The 21201-nt window shown below is 36.0% G+C and overlaps 1 protein-coding gene across 1 annotated transcript in view; it reads left to right on the top strand.

Moving 5' to 3' along the window:
• notch2 (notch receptor 2) overlaps nt 1-21201 on the top strand; it is a 62167-nt gene that overhangs the window by 6448 nt on the left and 34518 nt on the right. The window contains exon 2 of the mRNA XM_067413980.1: nt 16722-16803. Coding sequence (XP_067270081.1) covers nt 16722-16803 — 82 coding nt within the window. The remainder of the gene's footprint in view (nt 1-16721; nt 16804-21201) is intronic.

Below are 21201 nucleotides of genomic sequence, written 5' to 3'. Positions count from 1 at the left end.
TTGCATTGCATCATGTGCTGTTTTTTAAGTTAGAAGTTAGAAATAGTCTGTGTGTCTCAAGACCCATGTATTCTATTGCATTTCGTTGCGCTCCGTCTAGCTGTTTTTGAATGCAAGAATGCATGTTATGCAAACACTGCCTGAGAAACGCATCCAATCGGGATCAGGTGCACCTTCGAAACCAGTGGTTCAGGTCAGGAAACACAAAATTACATATTTGTTTGAAAATGATATAGTTGTGCACATTGTTTTCTATCTGATATTATGATTATTCGTGGAACATGCAATCCAGTCATTAATTTCTGAAAGAACTAGATTGTTAGTGAATAGTTTAACAGAAGGGAAGAGGAATATATGTTTGTTTTTAACAAATAAATGTGAATTGCTTTTTAAAATTATTCCACGTATCACCCTCCCACTTCTCTTAGTTGGGTTCCTCTCCTCTTTTTCTCATGTTGTCCTAACATTTGCCCCTCTCTCCATTCCTTCACACCCCAGGGATAGAGCTCTGGCCTCATGAATGTCGATAAATGAAGACAAAATGTTTTGCAGTTGGTTAATCACAGCCCGGTTACTCTAAACAGAGTTCGTGTGAAAGTTTTGGTTGTTGTTTGCTTGTGAGGAAACTCAAAATAAACACAGAGTGAATTAGTCTTGTGAAGAGCAGATGTCTATACAGAGACTTTTAAGCCCATGTAGCTTTCTGACATTGGAACGGTTCACTTCTGCTTGTCTGATTATTACTCAATAGGCGGTTCAGAGTAGAGTCTGATCACAGATCGGGATGCAGTGAATCATGTTGGCTCTAGGCCAGAATGTTGATCGCAGCAGGTGTGCAGGTTTCAGCGCAAGTGCCATGTTTACAGTAGGCAGATCCCAGGTTTAGATGTGCATGAGGTTTAGAAGGTCGCATAGGATTTAAAAACGTCTCTTCAGTATGCCTGGAAGTGAAGAGGAGTTACAAAGAGTTCATTTCTGAAAGCCTGTCTCAAAATCCTTTGAGAACTTCCTCTCCGGCGGTTTGATGAAGCGTATGAGGAGCTTGTCAGACCAGTCAGGGCCAAGCCTCTCTCTGTGCAAGCCTCACCCTTAACTTGTGTGTCTCACTCTGCTACATTTTCTTGTTTTGTCTTCATCATGTTTGCCCATGAGACTTTGTGACCACACTCTTAGAAAATAAATGTTGTCACAATACCATAGTTTCAGTAGTCTGTAGCCGCACCAGTTTTATTCCACAACTCTTTATACTAATTTCAATACCACAGCAAAAACCTGTATGCTATTGAAAACATTTGTAAAAAGTTAAATATTAGAATAAAAAACGAATTAAGTTAAAATTGATGGCACATAGCCATCAAATATTTTTCAATTAAGTAACCACATGTTCAAGTTTTTTAGAGTAATTATTTCTAAAAGTAGTTTCATTCTTCTAATTAACAAAAGAAAATATATTTTTTTTAATTGTCCATGCAATAAAAGTCAGGGTCAATGATTTTGGACCCCATTTACTTTCATTGCATGGACAACATTTTTGATTGCATGAAACTTTCATCAAAAAACCTTCTCAATGTTTCACTGAAAAAAAGAAAATCATATCAGTTTCGAAGTGACATTAGAATAAGAAAATGATGTATTTTTTTTAATTACATTTTTTCATTACATTTTCCTTTAAAGTAGGACATTTATTATATTATATTGTATTATATTGAAAAAGTAAAAAACTATAAACAGGATATTCACACATACATTTATTATTAATCTACAGAAAACTCCTTTCTAACTCTCTTTGTTCAATGTTCATTCAAAATGTAACTATTGGGAATGTGCACAAATACTTGGGTACTTGAGTACTTTGACGTGACAGCGACGATTGATCATAAAAACAATGATCTTAGTGACTGAAAAATACATTTCTGTATTTTCTGACTGATTGACTGATTTATTGCAACATTTTGGGCGTTACCTGGGGTCTGATTGGTCAGCGTTAAGGCCAGAGTATACTTCGGCCATCTGCGTCTGTGCACCGCCTGCATGAGGACATATTCGCCCTCAGGAGGGTTCATGGACGTCTGAACACCCCGCTTGCAAGTTGAGTATACTTTAAAAGTGTGCAGACACAATTGATGCGTCCACATGCACTAATTGAAGTATACCCTGGGCTTTAGACAGCATGCTGTCCAGACTAGTTAAATAAAGTGAAACTATGGATTTGATAATGCCTGGGATCACTTGATCAAGATCAAGTGCAAGCTGTGCAGTGCCATTCTGCCATGTTGTATTTCAATAAGAACAGTTAGTGAAGTTCTTTGTGCTTTAGTTGCCAGTGTTTCAGCATTTTTTTTTTTTTTTTAAGGGAAGAGGGCATCCAAAAGAGGAGTTTCATTTTGGAGCATTTGCATCCTTTTATGCCGATCTAATATAGTTATTTTATGTTGTATATATCTGAATAATCTCATATAGGATCCTAGCAAAGCGCCTCAGTGTTCATTCATACTTCAGTGGTAGCTCAAACTAGATTATTGATTATGATTGGTTTTTACAGACTGTCATATTCCTTTTAGATGTTTCTTGATAATATTAGTCCAGCAGTGTTATTTTTAATCGTCATTTTTTTTCAGCAGTAGGATTAAAACACGCAGGCCGTCTGGAATCACTACATCACAAGTAGATGAAAATACAGTTAAGTGCAAGATATGCAGCACCAATCAGCCACACAGTTATTACACATTATAATGAGGACACTATAAAATGTTGTGAATTCTTTATGCTTAAGTGGACTGGGAAGTTGTTACGGGAAGAGCACATCCACAACGGGAGTATCTCAAATTCACTTGCATTTTCGTCCTTTTGTGCCAAATGTAATGTTTATGTTGTCGTTTCTAGGAGATCTGATTCATCTGATATCGGATGTGCCATATAGAACAGGCTTCAGTTTACTGGTGTTGATTCACTCTTCAGCTTTACCTCATGCAGCTATTACTTTTAGATGTTGCTTTTTCGAAAACAGCTAAAGCTAAAGCAGAGTGGAGAGCCATATACGCAAAAAGAGGATTTTTTTGACTGAACTTAAGGTGCTGTAATGAACATTTATTAAAAAATATATATTTATATAAGAGTGCATTCACAATCCAGTTTCCTTTGGTTCCACAGCTGCTCTCATTATGTTCTCCATTATTGCCTTGCCATCTTGAGCACACTTGACTCCTGCTCTTGCCTTCTATTCTTCCCTCTCATATCTCCAGCACTCCAGTTGCCCTCCTCTTGGCTCTTAAATCTCTGTGAAAGCACAATTTCACACTCAGCTTAGCCACTTCTCCCAAATATTTCCCACCACAGTTGCTGCCAAAAGGGGTGCAACCAAACGCCTTCTCCAGTTGCAGACTTTGACCTCACAGGACATTAAATGCGTGGCACGACACTGTCTCTTCACACGGTGCCTATAGAAAGCATTCATCTTGCTTGTACTTTTTCATGTTTTCCTGTTATACAGCATTGAATCGCAGTGGACTTAATTTGGCACAGTGTTCTCTCAGATAAAAAGAAGACTCTTTAATGTTAACGTAAATGTTGATTTTTACACAGTAATCCAAATATATGAAACAGTTTTCATATAGTAATATAATAATATCATTGCACCGCTGCATCCATGGCACAGCAGCAAAGTTCCTGCATTATTACGTAGGAATGAGAGTGTAGTCCCTAGCCATATTTAGGGCCCTATAAAATTAAAATTTTATTTTTTCCCAAATTCAGTTTTTTTCCCCTCAAAATTCTGTTTTTTCCGTTTTAATTTTTGCAAATTCCGTTTTTTTTACCCTTTACTGTTATTTTGGTGAAAAAAGAGTGTGCTTTTAATGTTAATATAATAGAACATAAAACAAAAAATAGGAATGACCTTAAATGTATTGAGGTAACAAACATCACATTTACTTTTTAGGACAAATACTGCATGATGCAACATAACACTGCACTTCAAGTACTTCAAATAATAATGGTTATTAGCTTTAAACTTTCCGGTAAAATACATTATATTAGTTTATATCAGTTAAAATGAAAGTACTCCATTAGCTTTTTCTTTCAAGTAAAAAAATTAAAAGAAGAACTAAACAAAAAATCATAAGTATCATCTTATACATACAGTACTATTAAGTAAAATATTTAAAGCTGAAAATTAACATGACAAAAATAATAAATTTCACCATGAAATCATGTAGTGAATTGTTCTGTGTGTTTAACAATAACCATTATGATATCCAGAGCTGTGAAAAATAAAAATACACGAAAACACAACACTGCCAGAAGTTTTTTCCCCAACTTCAAAGGCCCCTTTAAATTATTAAAACTAGATGGTTATCTTAACTTTAAGGTTACTTTTATCATGTAAACTACCCATCATGGTAAATGCATCTGTGTTTGGAACATAGGGTAACACGGTCGCATTTGCAGCAGATATGCATTGCTGCCTACTGTGCCTATCAAAAATCAAAGCACTAGATGACAGGGGTCGAGCAGAACACAGGAAAATCTGACAGATTGGACTATATTTGTCTGTATTTGCAATACACAAGCCGCGGTTCAGCTGTGCGCGACCAATGCTGCCTGTGTAAAAGCAGAACGGGCGCATGGCTCCCGCTCTCCATACACAAAGCTTCTGCGCTGCCTGGTGCCTGCGCGCAGTGTGAAACCAGCGTTAGCGTCGAGTTTCTTAACTTTTTCGCTGACGAAAGCAGAGCCACGGAGACCAACTTTGCCATACTTTTAGTGTTTTGAAGGGGGAGCTAAAATGACGGGAGGGGTTGTGTCGCGAAGATTTGCTTTCCCCGCTCTGCATTTTCCTCAGACATGCGTTCTCCTCCCACACAAAACAGAATTTCATTACCAATATGTAAAATTCCAGGAAAATCTGCGTTTGCCACTAGATTCCGCGTTAATATGCCAATTCCGCGATTCCGTCCGCGATTCCGTGATCGCGGAAATTATAGGGCCCTACATATTGGTCTAGAAAATCGCAACTTTTAGTACACGATGTAACTATACACATCACAACATGTAAATAGGAAAATGTTGGCGTTATTTAGTTACTTTTTGAGCAGTAGGCTAGATAGAACCATTTACCTCCAGTCTTTGTGCTAAGTAGGGATAGCTCGATACCACAATTTTGGCTTCGGTACAGTACCACAATCTAATACCGAAGTACCTATATTAAATCGATACCATTTTAACAATCAATATTGATAGTCTGATATTGGCACGGGTATAGCATGAGAGTTTATAAAGAGGGAAATTACCACAAATGTTTATTAGTAAATTAATCAACAAAGATTATCACATCAAATCAGTCATTTGAAAACTTTCTTGTGAGAAATAATTTCAGCAAAAATCTCTCAAAATTAACAATTTGCTTCTGACTTCAAAAGACATCGCACACTAAAGCAATCCGCATGCTCCAATTCAACATTTTCACGTTCGTTTCGGGATGGCTAAGTTAACGGAAATCAATTTTGAACATGCAAGCGATTTTATAGCATTTTGTAATACGTCGAGGAGCTTATACGAACGACGCACACAAGCCTGTAACTTAGGCTCACACATTCAAAATTAAGTTTTCTTTAACAATCAAATACACAACATTATGAAGAAATGTCCGTCTTTAGTGAGTATTCACAAACACAGTCGGTTATGTCTTACGCGAATGTAAATAGTGCAATAGTAACGTTACGCGTGCAAATATTATGAGATCTAAATGTCATTTGGTTGAAACGAACGCTGGAGATTATGATATTCGATCTCATGTTATGTATGTGCGTTGATCAATGTTAAAAGAAAACAAATGTCTAAATTAAATGGTTTGAGTGATGATGCACTGATGGTTTGAATGACCTGTCAATCTCTTAAGTCTTAAAGTTAGGATAGTGACAGATGCTTATAAGTTTGATGGTTCTTCATCACTTCATCAGCAAAGTTATTACAAATTTTACTTCTACTCCTCTCTTTATTAATTCGTTTTGAGCATCCAATTTGAGTGAGATTCAACTGCTGTATTAATTTTGTTCATCTGTGTTGTTGTTGTTGTCGTCACATTTGCTGGTTTCAGTTTGGGTAGCGCACTAGAGATTTTTTTATCCATTTATTTTACATTTTACGTATTTTACCTTTTTTTATAAACTGCAAGAAAACCTCTACAGAATGGTTGTCATAAATAAATGTTACCAGATTATTGGTTGATTTCTCAAATATTGCATGGCTATATTTTTAGTGCTAGCAGTCAAAAATAAAAATAAATATTGAAATATTTTTTGGTGATGTTTTTTGTTCTTAATGAGAATCACCCATAAAAGAGTAAGCTACATTTTTAATTTGCAGGGTGTAAGGTGGAATAATATTCATAGCATAATACTCACTACTCTTGAGTACTTTTAAATCGGCTACTTTTTACTCCTACTTTGAGTAGTATTTAGGACGGGTACTTTTACTCTGCTTAAATTAAATTTTTTGACAAGTAACAGTACTTCTATTTGAGTATGCTTTTTAGTACTCTTTCCACCACTGGTTACACCCCTATTCATAAGTATTCACCAGCTTAAATATGACGTTAAATCATCACAGGTGCAGTCAAATTGGTTTTGATTTTGACATTTGTGTGTAGTCACAGGTAATATAAATTAGCCTTTATTTGGATTGTTCACCTTCTGATAGTCAGTATTAAGGCACCACATATAACATTTAGATAAAAGGACACTTCTAGCAACTCTGTTTTTAAGTAATAAAAAAAGCCACTGTAATTTTTTTTCATATATCTCAGCTGCAGTTTGCCAGAGGTCATGTGGGAGACTTTAAAGTTGACTGGAATGGATGATGGATTTGGATTTGGGTTCTGATGGGACCAAAATTGAGCCAAACACTGTGCGTGAACAGAAACACGCTTTTGAAGTTTAGCAGTAGCAGCATTGTGCCGTAGAGATGCTTTTTCCACAGAAGGTCTTGAACAAATGAAGAAACCTAGAGGGAAATGCTTTTGACTTGGGAAGTTTATTTTTTTTGAGAATAAAATGGTCCAAATATAATCTAAGGGTCCTTTCACTCTGGCAATTTTTGTGTGCACCAGTATTTGGTTGGTTTGTTTGGATGGATGATGTGAACGCAATTTTCTGAGCTTGGATACACACCCATGATGATCCTACCAAGTCCGTCATTAGATTGTGGTCTATGGTAGGGATGTGCGAGGCTAGCCAGCTAGTCGATTAAAAGATAATGCTTCTGCTGCTAGAACTTGCATTATTTTTTGCTTTATATTTTTACACAGGCTACATTTAAATTACCGTCATGTTAATGTTAGATCTTGAAATTAATATATTATTTTTAAAAGTGTATATCTGCAGCGGAAAACAAAATCATTTAATTTAACCTCAGGTTTTGCATGTGTTGGTTTTCTCTGGCACTTGCAGCGGGGTTTATAGAAATGTCGACTCGGAAGTTGAGCAAGACTTCAGTGTGGGATTTGACTGTTCATTGATTAAGTGTTGGATCACATATACAGACTGGGTAGGGTTAGGGAATCATCAAGATGCAAGAATGATTCTGCATTTATTTAGTCTAAGTGGTGATTGATAGTGGATAATAATATATAATATATGAATGGTAACAAAGTCGTATGTTGACACTCGCGCAGCCTCGAGGAGAAATCAAAAACACATGAGCACAGCTTGCACAGAGAAACTAAGTAACATACTGTGGTAAAAATTCTAAATCTGGAGTTTTTATATTTATAACAATACAGTTAACCCGCATCGGTTTGTGGGCGGGGAGGTTGATGCAAGTGGGCGTGTCTCTACTTTTATTTACTTTTGTTTTATACAAACTATTCAATCAACTATCATAAACTGCATCATTTGAAAGCTAAAAGATTTATGTTCTGAACTAATTTTTGCAATAAATACACCAAAAAGGAAAGGGTTAAATGAAATGCTGAAGCACTAGCTATTTAAACATTAGCATAATAAATGCAGTACTCCTCCTATCGTGCAGATCAGATCGAACAAATACTCCTATCGTTGATCGAACAAATACATGAAACAACGGCATACATGTCTGTGTAAGAGTCCACTCTTCAAATCGCATCCCACTTTTTAATCAACACCAGAGAAATAATATGGAAAAAAACTACAATTCTGTAAATAGGTGCATTAGTTTTTCAGGAACTGTAAATGTATTATAATTAGCAGTTTATTGCAGATATATTTGAATGAAAAAACTACTCTTTACATTTACCAATATTCTGGTATAAATGGCCCTTTTGAAAGGACGCCTATTCTTTTTTTTCTTTTCTTTTTGTTTTACATAAAAGCTTACAGAAGCTAAATTTTTGAGAGACTCATCCTCAAATTTGAATCAAAACATGATCAGACATTTTATATTTAGGCTGTTTTCAGAGCCTCAACATTAAAATCTCATACATGTTCCCCTTGTTTTACTCTGTTCCTATACTACTTTAAGTTATTATGACTCTTGGGTAACACAATTTCAAGTGTCTAGTTTAAAATAAGACCAGCTTTATAGACCATAGGGTTTAAGAGCTGCAGACATTATGTCGTTTTGAGAAAATTCTCAAAAATAGGGGCGCAGGTTAAGAGGTTAAACAACATCAAACAAGCAAGAGTGCTGTTTTCCTGAAAACCATCACTATTGAAAATGTGACACCAATTTCATATGACAGTTCCATAAACAATTAAAGGGGTGTGCATGCGATTTCACTTTTTTAACTTTAGTTAGTGTGTAATGTTGCTGCTTGAGCATAAACAGTATCTGCAAAGTTACAGAGCTGAAAGTTCAATGCAAATGGAGATACTGTCTTATAAAGTTATGGCAGTTTATTGCCTAAAAAAACTGGTTTGGACTACAACGAGCTTCTTCCTGGGTTGGTGACATCATAAAGCCTTGCTAGTCCCCGCAGATGTGACTTCTGCCATTAATGGTAAGGGGGCCTCATTCTTAATTAATTTTTAATCAAGTTTCAACAAATCAACTCAGTGAGTGCATTTACATGCACATCAGTAATCAGATAACTCACAGATATCAGCTTATTGATGTGATGACACACATCATTTTTTAACTTTTCTTACTCTGACAAGTGAATGACAGATTAATGTTTAAGGCCTGGCTTAGTATAGTATGTCGGTTAACACTAGAAGATCTCATTCTCAACATTGACTTATTTGGTGGTTTTAGGTGTTGTTTTTATCTGCACATGCAAGTTGTTTGGCCAAATAAAGATGTGAGTTGATGAGAAGACCACATCCACCATGTTTTCAATTTCCATTTGCTGACGTTAAAAGGTTTAATTTCATTATGTAATGTTGTGTGTTTTAAGCAGCTGGTGGGTTCTATATGGTGTGATGAGCCTGTGACTACTCTTTTTTTCCTGAGATTTAAGATCGATGAAGCCAGATTTTAGTCTTGACTTTATCACACAATGTTCTTGATTATTTTCCACGGTGTTCAAGACTTGCCATTTTTTGTATCATATTCTGTTTTTCAGTGCTAGAGTTCCAAGTGTTATTAACTACATGTTGCTGGGCTCAAAGTTAAAGAGCTTTAGGGCTTTTACGTAAAGTCCCGTTTTTAGATGTTGGCTTTATGCCCAGGCCTCGCTTGCTTTCTCTACACTTTTGCACACAGGGATATTTTAAGGCCCGGTCAAAGTACAGGAAGTCGGTATTAGCACTCAGTGCACTTCCTGTCTTGAGCTGTAGTATGTTACTTAGTGTCAGTGCTGCATTGAAGTCAACTGACCTGCCACCTAGTGTCTCAAAGGAAAGTGTGGGCTGGGGCTCACGTCTATTTGCAGAAATTGTGCCTTTAAGCTGGCTGTATAGAGTTTAAAAGTTTTAAGATGTAGTCTAATCATAATCTTTGATAAACTGGGTACGTTTATACATTTCAAATGAGTTTGTTAGGTTGAATTTGCTCAAGTTATGTTACAGCAAGATGCTCATTGGTGTCCAGATGCTTCGTATTTTGAGAGGAAATAAGTCAAAGTCTCTGATCTGTTAGGAATTTCCATCTTGAATGAACTTAACACATCGTTGCCATAAAGGGTTACGGGTTGTTTTTATCTTCACCTTTGTTGCTCTGCCACTTTGTCTCTCACCTCTTTCCCCTAACAAATCCACACGCTGTAGTGTTTGTATCAGATCAAGTGGTGTGGTTACAATCTACAGCAGCTTTTTTCCTTTGCTTTGTGTCGTCAGAAGAATTTTGCCACATTCTTTGTAACATCCTGAAAACATAAAGCAGGTTTCAATATATATATATTTTTTATTACTAAGAACCAGTTTGTAATACAAGCACCTGATTGTATGAATTAGGGATGCAGTGTTAAATCTGTGATCATTTAGGTGTCAGCCATCATTTTTAATATTTTTTTATGGTTTTTTTAAAGATTTGTTTCATATCAGTCTGATTGGGTCTGTATTCAAAACTCATAACATCAAGCAATATAAAAAGTTTATAGACCGAAATCTTTTTAATGCTTTTTATGCAAATCTCAACAAAGGATCACTTTAATTCTCCTCAACTCGAGCTTCATCTATATTTACCCCTACCCTTCTTTACCACTTTCAATGACAACCTATATAAATAAAATAATTTAAACTACTGTTCAGATGTTAGAAGAAGTGTTCTGTGCTCAAACATCCAAAGTGCTTACCAAGAAAGCTGCCTCTCAGACAGTGTGCGGATAGCCTATTAAATCAAGTTCTCTTTCATGTCTTCCTGTGCTTTAACAGACGAATACACACAAAATTATCAAAATACCCATATAGGCAATAGGGCTAGGTAAAAAAATATAAATTTCTCGATTTTAATCAATTCTCATTTTTACAAACTGATATCGATTCTTAAATCCCAAGAATCGATTAGTTATCCTGTATTCAGTTGATTCAGTTGAATGAACAGGACATTGTAGCACTCCTCCCATCCAATACATCGCCATATTTTTTTTCTATTGATATAAAACAAAGTCTCAGATTTCAAATTAGGTCCATTTTATTACGAAATTCAAAAACATAAATACCGTTTTGACACTGTGGGATGAGATCGCTCTTGTGTAGCTTGACTCAAGAGAACATGAGTGCACATAAACTGATCTTCTCTTCCACCTTAACACCAGTTACAGTGCGAAATAAACATTTAAACATGAATGAGCATCGGAAAGTGTGTTAAAAGTAGGGCTGAACGATTAATTGGATTTGCGATAATGTCGCAATATGATAAAACAAGATTTTGTTACCGCAAAGCCTGGGATTACAGTCTAGTCACGTGACGTGAGCATTACACAGTCTGCAGAAGAAGCTTCAACTTGGCACGGCCTACCGCCTACAGGACAGAACAGTTTGTGTTTAATCTATTTAATATTATGTTGATCATACTATACAATAGGCGCGTGGGAGAAAAGATTCTCTCTCCAATGATTCTGGCTCATTTCTGAGCTTAGATTTTAACTGCAGGTGCGCAATGGCGCTGCTTATGTTTTAGAAACACCCGTATTCTGCTAGCTTCCATTTCACCATTTCAGCTCTCAATCTCTCTCTCTCTCTCTCTCTCTCTCTCTCTCTCTCTCTCTCTCTCTCTCTCTCTCTCTCTCTCTCTCTCTCTCTCTCTCTCTCTCTCTCTCTCTCACACCAGTTTGCCCCCCCCACCACCAAACCCATTTAAGAGGGTTTGATGATGTCATGGTTAAGAATAGAATTTGAATATTATCGACTGAATGAGAATATTGAAGTGTGTAATGCAGTGCTTATAAATTAAAAATAGCAAACTCACTGACAGAAGGCTTTTAGTTTCAAATGCTCGCGCCACGCTTTATGAAGAGCGCTCGTGCATGCTGCTCTGTGCGTCTCAAAATGCTTTTATGACGCATAATTAATGTAAACACAGTCAGCAATGTCTTAAGGGATTAAACAGACAGGACAAACCACATCTTATATTTTAAAAGAGATCTGTGCATTAGTGTGACTGTGAATGCAGATCTCCCGCTGTCTGATGTCATCTCTAATAATCAAACAACAGTAAAGATGAGAAAATCAGTCAGATAAGTTTAAATACTGAAATACTCTTTGGTCATTGCTTGTAATATGTCTTTGTTCCTCTTTATTATTTACTAGCTTTTATGTTTTGGTGCAATATTAGTTTATTTATTTAAATTCTTAACATGCACTTGTTTTAATTAAATTTGTTTTTAATTACATTTTTAAGTACTTAATTAATACGAAAAAAGGTCAAGAATTGTTTTGGAATTGGCTCGTGAGGTGCCTAGAGATTCTTTGTTGAATAATACAGAAGATAAATAGCTTAAAAAATTATTGCATATTAAATTGCAATATTGGTTAAAAAAAAAAAAACGCAATTCGATTATTTTCCCAAATCGTTCAGCCCTTGTTAAAAGACAGAGTACAACTTACCGAAATCTCTATTATGTCACATGGAATCACCCGATCAGTGTTTCAACCGTGGAAAGACATCAGTAAAACAGCTGGTAAACAATGTCATATAACGTAACATTTACCACAGAAAAACCATATCCAGTGTCCATAAACTCATTAGTCAGCTAGAAAAATTAACTCCAGATAGGAGCATTTTGATATTCGCACCTTATTACAAATTCATTATAATTTTTTATGTAATGCATGTTTGAATAAATCTGGCAAGTTTTTGACACAATTTAAATGTTTATATTTCATATAACTTTATTATTGTAAAAATTAAGTGTATTTAAAGTGTTTGTATACAAATCAGTAAATTTTTCTTTCAACATTATTGTAGCCTAATGTTTACAGCATTAGTTAAGAGATTTGTTTTCCTAGAGAAAATATGCCATGCATTTTTACTGATATAAATCCAACATAAATTATGAAATTTGTGTCAATACCTAGCCATAATAGGCAAGTATCCTTGTGAAACATAGTTGGATATGTCTTAAGTGAACATAACTAGACTAGTCTCCCAACCTGACTAGTCTCCCAGTTCCTGCCGCTGAAAACATCCCAACAGCATGATGCTGCCAACACCATGCTTAACTGTAGGGATGGTATTAGCCAGACGAGCAGTGCCTGGTTTCCTCCAGACATGACACTTGCCATTTAGGCCAAAGAGTAATTTTTTTGTTGCATTAGACCAGAGAATTTTGTTTCTCATGGTCTGAGAGTCCTTCGTGTGCCTTTTGGCAAACTCCAGATGGCCTTTTACTGAGGAGTGGCTTCCATCTGGCCACTCTACCATACAGACCTGATTGGTGGAGTGCTGCAGAGATTGTTGTTCTTCTGGAAGGTTCTCCTCTCTCCACAGAGAAATGGTGGAGCCAATGCTGGAGCTCTGTCAGAGTGACCATCGGTTTCTTGGTCACCTCCCCGACTAAGGCCCTTTCCCCTGATCGCTCAGTTTGCCCAGGCAGCCATCTCTAGAAAGAGTCCTAGTGGTTTCAAACTTCTATTTACGGATTATGGAAGCCACAGTGCTCATTGGGACCTTCAATGCTGCAGAAATGTTTCTGTACCCTTCCCCAGATCTGTGCCTCGATACAATCCTGTCTTGGAGGTCTACAGACTATTCCTTGGATTTCATGGCTTTGGTTTGTGTTCTGACATGGGTGCGTTCCATTCGACAGGGTACCTGCGCAGTGTCCACTGCTCCCTACTACCTGAGCACAGTATATCAGGTGCAGTGGACAATAACAATCACTGACAATAATCAGTCTTTTAGAACGCCCGGCAACGTCATTAAAGAAAGGCAATGACGGGGTCATGCAGATTATTATATAACATAAATTAATATTGTAATTTACTTTCCTTTCAAATTTCAAACCATATAATAAAAATATACATTTACAAAACTCACAGTATGTATCTAAAATATAATCAAAACATTGTCTATTACTTTTATTAGTTTACATAAACCTGTATTGACTATTAACAGATTTGAAGCTGCACCTGTTATCCAATATGAAAATACATTTTAATTTGCTTAACTATGTATAAATGTATTCTTAACCAATGGTCTTTGTAGCGGTCTCATCTTGTGCGCTTTCTTTAGTGCAGCTGCATAGACAGTAAACATTCCTGTGATAAATAAAGAAGAATATATATATATTAAAAAAAGACAGCCCACGGCTGCTTCTCACCACTTTTAATTTGTTTGGATATTCATATATATAATATGCAAATGTAACAGTTATTGCCATAACCATTCATAAATACTCTAGTTTGTATAATAACTGTGTATATTCAAATGCTTACATAAACTCCTCCATCATAGAGCTGTTTAAAACTCCTCTAACAGCTCTGCTCCAGCGTTAGTTCAGACAGGTGGTGCTATGCGCAATTACAGTTAGTGGATTTTTACTCTCCATTCCATTTGGATTGGAATTTCACTTAAGATGGCAGAGTCCGTTAAACATGAGGAAGTAGTATGTCGCAAAGCTTGCATGCTCTTCTGCTACACACTCAAAAGTATGTACTTTTTCTTCACAAAAAGAGTACATACTTTTAGGGCATAGTATAAGTAGGCGAATTGGGACGCAGCATGTGTACTTGTGTAATTTGTGTTTAAAAAGTTTTCTTTACTTTTATATATATATATATATATAAATAGTACAGGCAAAAAGTTTGGACACATTTCTATTTGTAATGTTTTTAAAAGAAATTTCTCCTGCATTTATTTGATCAAAAATACAGAAAAAAATGTATATTGTGATATATTGTTACAATTAAAAATATTTGGTATTCTATTTATTATACTTTAAATTATAATTTATTTCTGTGATGAAAAGCTGAATTTTCAGGATTGTTACTCCAGTCTCCAGTGTCACATGAGACATCCAGTCTATCACATGATCCTTCAGAAATCATTCTAATATTCTGATTTATTACGAGTGTTGGAAACTGCCTAATATATTTGTATAGTGTTAGAGAGTGTTCTGCTGCCTAAGATATTTGATGAATAAGAGGTTCAAAAGAACTGCATTTATTCAAAATAAAAACATATTTTATCGCCTATACTATCACTTTTTATCAAGTTAACACATCCTTGCTGAATAAAATTATAGATTTTCTTTCAAAAAAAGAAAGAACAAAAATGACTGACCCCAAATTACTGACGAGTAGTGTATATTGTTGTTACAAAAGATTTCCATTTTTAAAACATTTGCTTCTTTTTTTTCTTTTTTTTTACTTTTTAGTCATCAAAGTATTATAAAAAAGTATCCCAGGTTATGAAAAAATATTAAGCAGCAGAACTATTTCCAACTTTGAAAATGAATCATCATATTAGAATGATTTCTGAAGGATCATGTGATGCTGAAGACTGGAGGAATAATACTGAAAATTCAGCTTTAGATCACAGAAATAAATGATCATTTAAAGTATAATAAATTGAAAACCAATTATTGTAAATTGTAATAATATATCACAATATAATTTTTTTTCTGTATTTTGATCAAATAAATGCAGGCTTGATGAGCAGAAGAAACTTCTTTCAAAAACATTACACATAGTAATGTGTCCAAACTTTTGGCCTGTACTGTATAAATACACATTTGAGAGATTTTAAACAAACTTCTTTTACGTTTTCCTGATCTGCCACCGATTTGATTTCGCCCCGCATCTCAGTCTGGAAACCTGTACATTCATTTCTACTGCTTCTGTTACACTTTTGCGGGAACCAATCACAGACTGGCTTATCTACCTGGCACGCTTTTGGCGGGTTTAACACGATGACAGATGGAGAAACGATGGGTCGTTGCCCATTGATCACACACCTCTTGTGGTCTGATTGGTTGAATGACTGTCCAATTGCATACAGTTATTCAAATAATGCCAGCTGATCACGCCTCTTGTGCAGTAGAAAATACAGAGCAGGCTCCTCAGACCAATGTTCAGTTTTAAATTGAGCTTGGTCTGATGATAGCCAGACAAATTGTGGGGTATTGTTTGTAGAATTAGGAAAACATTAATGAATTTAATCCATTTTGGAATAAGGCTGTAACATAACAAAATGTGGAAAAAGTAAAGCGCTGTGAACACTTTTCGGATGTACTGTAACAACAAAAGAAAATCACTCACTGCTCTTCTTGACTAGTTAAACCCTGCTGGATCAGCTCTAAATATTCACTCTGCTATTAAAGTAAAGATACAATATGATACTTATATTTTTATGTTTATTTTTATATGTGTATCTTTCTATGTATATTTAAAGCATTACTTTAGCGATTAGCATATGGCTTTCTATCAGTAGATGAGAGCTGTAACCTCAGCTTATTCACAAAGAGTGAAATCTTACTCCTGCTGCGTTTGTGACACTCACTCACTGGCTAAATCACAATATATTGAACACACACCTTCAGTTTTTTATTGTAGTGTCTGTTCTCTAACTGATCTGATTTATGAATGTGAACGTGGTGGTGAGAAAGTGATCAGTGATTCAGTAGCGGTGGCTTTGGGAATGTCCTCACAGGGCAGCGAAGCATTCTGGGTCTTTCAGCCCCATGAGACAAAAATTTTTTTTCTGTTTTTTCTCAGTCAAATAATTTCACATTTCTACTACATTAATGACCCAGTTTAAATACAGATTCATCTTCCCAGCGCTGAAGTACCCCTTTAAATTAAATAATTGTACATAATTTCACATGAAATATTAATTTGAGTGTTTCTGTGTCTCATGTTTCTTCACAGCTCTGCAGTGTGTGGACCCCGTGAAGCCCTGTGTGAACAATGCTACATGTGTCACCTTTCACAATGGTACAGGCTACTGCAGGTAAGACAGGACGATGATATTTAAACTCCACTGTCTGAAGCTCAATGAGAACTGGAAAAATCCAGTGGTGAGACTGTGTTGCCTAACTTCATTTCTTCACAGCAGTAATGAAATTAGATCACCCTAAGTATTTAATATTGCCAAATCTGCTCTCCTGACAGAGTTGGAGTCCTCCCACAGTACATTAAGAAGTGTGGGTCTTAATAATTGCTTTGTGTGTGTGTGTGTGTTTGCGGTGCATTTAAACTGCCTCTGCGTATAGGAAAAAACTATGCAAAGTGGATTTAAAAAGACGAGTAACAGTTTGGAGTGGAAAAACGGTAAAATGCATCCAATTGTTGTGGTTTCAGAGTTTAAAATACACACACACACACACACAAACACAAGTTTCCTTCACTGTTAAATGCCGGTTCCTTTACGGCTGTTGTTCGTTGAAAGCTGCTTGTGGTAACTTGTAATTGTGCTTTTTATGCTGTATGATTGAGGGTTACATTTATTGCTTTACCCAAAATAAACACTTGCTAACAAACCTATCATGTTACATTTCTATGGGCTGTGAAACACAGAGGGACTATTTTCCCATCATTGAATGAATCCTCTTTCTACAATATACAGCCAGAGAAGCAAATTCTGCATGTCTTACATCACCTTGACAATATTTTGCACTTTGGGTTTGGGTTACAGGAAGTATGTTCCTACTGTCGCATTTCCAGACTTAACAACCTGAAAATAACAAAGAAATAGAAACCACATCTGATGGTAAAGCTCAGCATTGCTGTAAATCAGCACAGGAATGCACAGAAAGTTAAGCTCAGCACCACGCCAAGGACAAAATCTTCAAAAAATATTTGAGACATAAGTGGAATTTTGTCTAGGAATTCCTTGGCCTCTACGGAATGGAGTGACATTTCCCAGTGTCTGTAATTGGCAACCAAAAGTTGCAACCTTGTGATTTTGACAAGAAATATTGCCAGGAAAGTGAATGAGTCACGCCTTTAGCGCAGCTCGGATTGAGCAAGATAGATATGATAAAACCACATATTTATCACACTTCTCTTTCCTACAATTAATTCAACACATCCACCTCAGACAGACTTCAGTGTTCAGTGTGTGAAGAGAATCCTGGTCATAGCTACAACATTTTATTGATGGTTTCCATGGAGACACGTCAACAAAATGGCTTGTGAACAATGTCACTTGTTGCATTTACATCAGGAATGGTAGCCAATGTTCCCAGTTAATTTAGCCATTAAAACACTAGAGAAGAGTTGTAGGCTATACAAACAATTAAGTTTTTATTTGAGTGTAATTATTATATCTGAAAATAAATAACAATTAAATCTAATAGTTTCAGCTCTGTTGTTAATTTTAACCTATTTTGTTCAAATGTAGTATTGGTGCATCTCATTGTTGTATTTTTCATCTTTGTTTTGATTTGTTATATTAAATGCGATATCATAGCTCAGAAAATTTTGTCTTGAAAGAGTTTGAGAAACATTTGAGTTCATATTGAAATCTTTAACTTTTGATTGTACTTATAGACTTTGGTATCTTAGCAAGTCTGAGAACAGTTTGTGATTTTGATCCACTGATATCAAAGTTTTTTTTATTCATCGTTATCTGGAGTTTTTTTTAAATAAATATTGGCGCATACTGGATATTTATTTGATACTGGAATCACTGTAATTTTAATATTATTCATATAGTATTATAATATTTAATAATATGCTGCGTCCCAATTCGCCTACTTATACTACGTCCTAAAAGTATGTACTCTTTTTGTGAAGAAAAAGTATATACTTTTGAGTGTGTAGCAGAAAAGTATGCAAGCTTCGGGACATACTACTTCGCCATCTTTAACGGACTCTGTCGCTTAGTTACGTGCATCCCGTCACCGTTTATCTGCCCTGTCAATCATCGTCAGATTCGTCACAGTTCAAATCCTTCACATTCAGTTTAATCTCCTACCGCATCGGAGAGAAATGTAGCCGCTCGTTGATCTGCCATGTGTGTGTCTTTAATGCAGAGACTCTCCTCATATATTTACAGTTTAAATATAATGATGCATTTAAAAGTTAATGGCCAAACGTGTCATTTCAAAAGTTCTCAATGCTGCTGCGGGTGAAATATAATGTGACAACACTGAATAAATATATTTTTGTCAGGTTAAATATTGATAGTTGGTCACTCAAACCCCTTTATCTAAACTTCTCTACTTAACCGTCGAACTCGCACATCCGTCATGTTTGTAGTTTTTTAACGCTTTTTATCCGCGTTTGTAGTTCTAATCAAATCCTCGTCCAACTCGCAATGGGTTGTGGGCAATATCAGCCGTTAGAGTGCCCATCGATCCATACTGTGAATTCGGACCGGAAATAGTAAACCATCCGGGAATCTTTGGAATACTCCTTTCAACATACTACGATTTGGGACATACTAATTCTATTTTCGAGTACTATTTAGGATGGATAGTATGCGAATTGGGACGCAGGGCTGGTTTCATTTAATTTTATTTCAAGTTCACTTATAGGTTTTAAAAAATGTATTGATTTTTGTGTTTAATACAAAATAATTTATATTTATATATATATATATATATATAGGCCATAACTATCAGCTTATCGGGATTTACTATCATTAAAATATTGGTCCATCTCTATTAATTTCCTAAACTCTACCCAACTATTAGTTGAGAATCAGTAGCTGTCAGTATCTCTAGCAACTCTCCAGTTAATGTAATCACTAAAATGGTTTGCACTTGTTTTTTTTCTATGAGTAAGGAGGGAAGGTGTTTGTAAAAGAGATAAGACGAAAACAAGAAGATTGTGTATTGTCATTCATGCAAGTGTGATTTGTTCCAAAGTTTTTGTTAGGTTCTTCCACTTAACTTTCTGCTGTGAAAACCAAAATGTGACCTTCACAGGCTGACATGAATCAGGCACACCGGTTGCCGCTGGATTCGACAGCATTAGACTCTCTACAGCTCGAGTTCTTGAATGCTTTGAAAGTTCATCTCGGCTTGACTTTTTTGAGAATGCAGGCATTCAGCAACCTGAAATGGCTGCCTGGGTGTGCGTGCGATCTCAAAATGGAACAGGCTGACACAAGGTACTCTCAGGAGTTACTAATACATTCTGTGTAGGTGAGGTGACACCCGAGAACCAAAGTCAACAGGGTGTTTTTCAGTACCCCCCCACCCCCCTGCCACTGAGAGCTCTGTACAGGAAGAGCAGTGTGACAGAGGTTGGCAGAGCAGGGTGTGTGTGAGTGGTCAGACCGGTGCATCTGCAAGCCTCCAGCCAGGGTGTAAGAAGCAAGCTGTGTCACCTGTGTGTCTTTGTCATTTTTGTGTGTTTTGTGTGCGCATGTGCGCGTCTGTCTAGTTTCATGTGTGTGTGCCATTGCACTTGAAAGTTTGTGTGGTGTAGGAGAGAGACACATGAGGAAGCCTGCAGGATTTCCACTGCAGCACCACGGTTTTAAAGCACATTACCTGTAGAACAAAGAAGAATCGAGTATGCATCAGTATGGTCAAATAGTTAGCTAAACCTGAATGCATGATGAAATAGTGATACAAATAAGTAGTTTATCTGGATTTCTTTAACCACAGTGCTTTAAAGGAGAAGAATTCAGAACTGCAAATACAGTAGTACAGTATTCTGCTGACAGATAAGTTCGAAAACATCTGCTTTAGACGATGTCTAATTAAAAACAATTTTGTATTTATTTTTATAAATATGTACACTATCGTTTAAAAGTTTTTTTTATAAGTCAGATTTAAAAAAGAAAGAAAAAAGAAAAAAAAAGAAATTAATACTTTAAATCAGCAAGGACATTTAAATTGATCAAAAGTGACACGTAACAGTTAAGGCCCTTTCACCAAACGTGAAATTATTGATTGTCGCCGTCTAATTCAGACCTGCTCGATAAGTGGTGCTGACCGAGAATGCATTTTTTCCCTTGTTTATCTCGTAGGTTTTTCCATTTGGATTTAACCTTGTTCGCTGCACAACATTCTAGGGATCGACCGATATAGGTTTTTTTGTGCCGATATCGATATTTTATTTTATTCATCAGTCTTAGCCGATGACCAATACAGACTGCCGATTTTCTGGAGACGATACTATTGCTCCCTCAAATTACATCATAAAAATGACACAATAATCACGATGCTAACAAATGTTACAAGTCTCAATTTAAAAAAGGATAATTTATTAACTATTAACATCCTAAAATAATAGTTTTTTAGTTAACATGAAATATTAATTTGAGTGGCCTGTCAACATTTGTGTGTCTTTACTCGTGGTTTATGATGACATGATTTCATTTATGGACTATTGTATGTGACTAAACCTTAGCGGTAGCAAGCAAAACAGTTTTGCACGTCAGACTAGTGTA

This window comes from Pseudorasbora parva, chromosome 13, assembly GCF_024679245.1.
Source record: "Pseudorasbora parva isolate DD20220531a chromosome 13, ASM2467924v1, whole genome shotgun sequence".
Lineage (NCBI taxonomy): Eukaryota > Metazoa > Chordata > Actinopteri > Cypriniformes > Gobionidae > Pseudorasbora > Pseudorasbora parva.
This window is presented reverse-complemented; position numbering and strand designations above follow the sequence as displayed.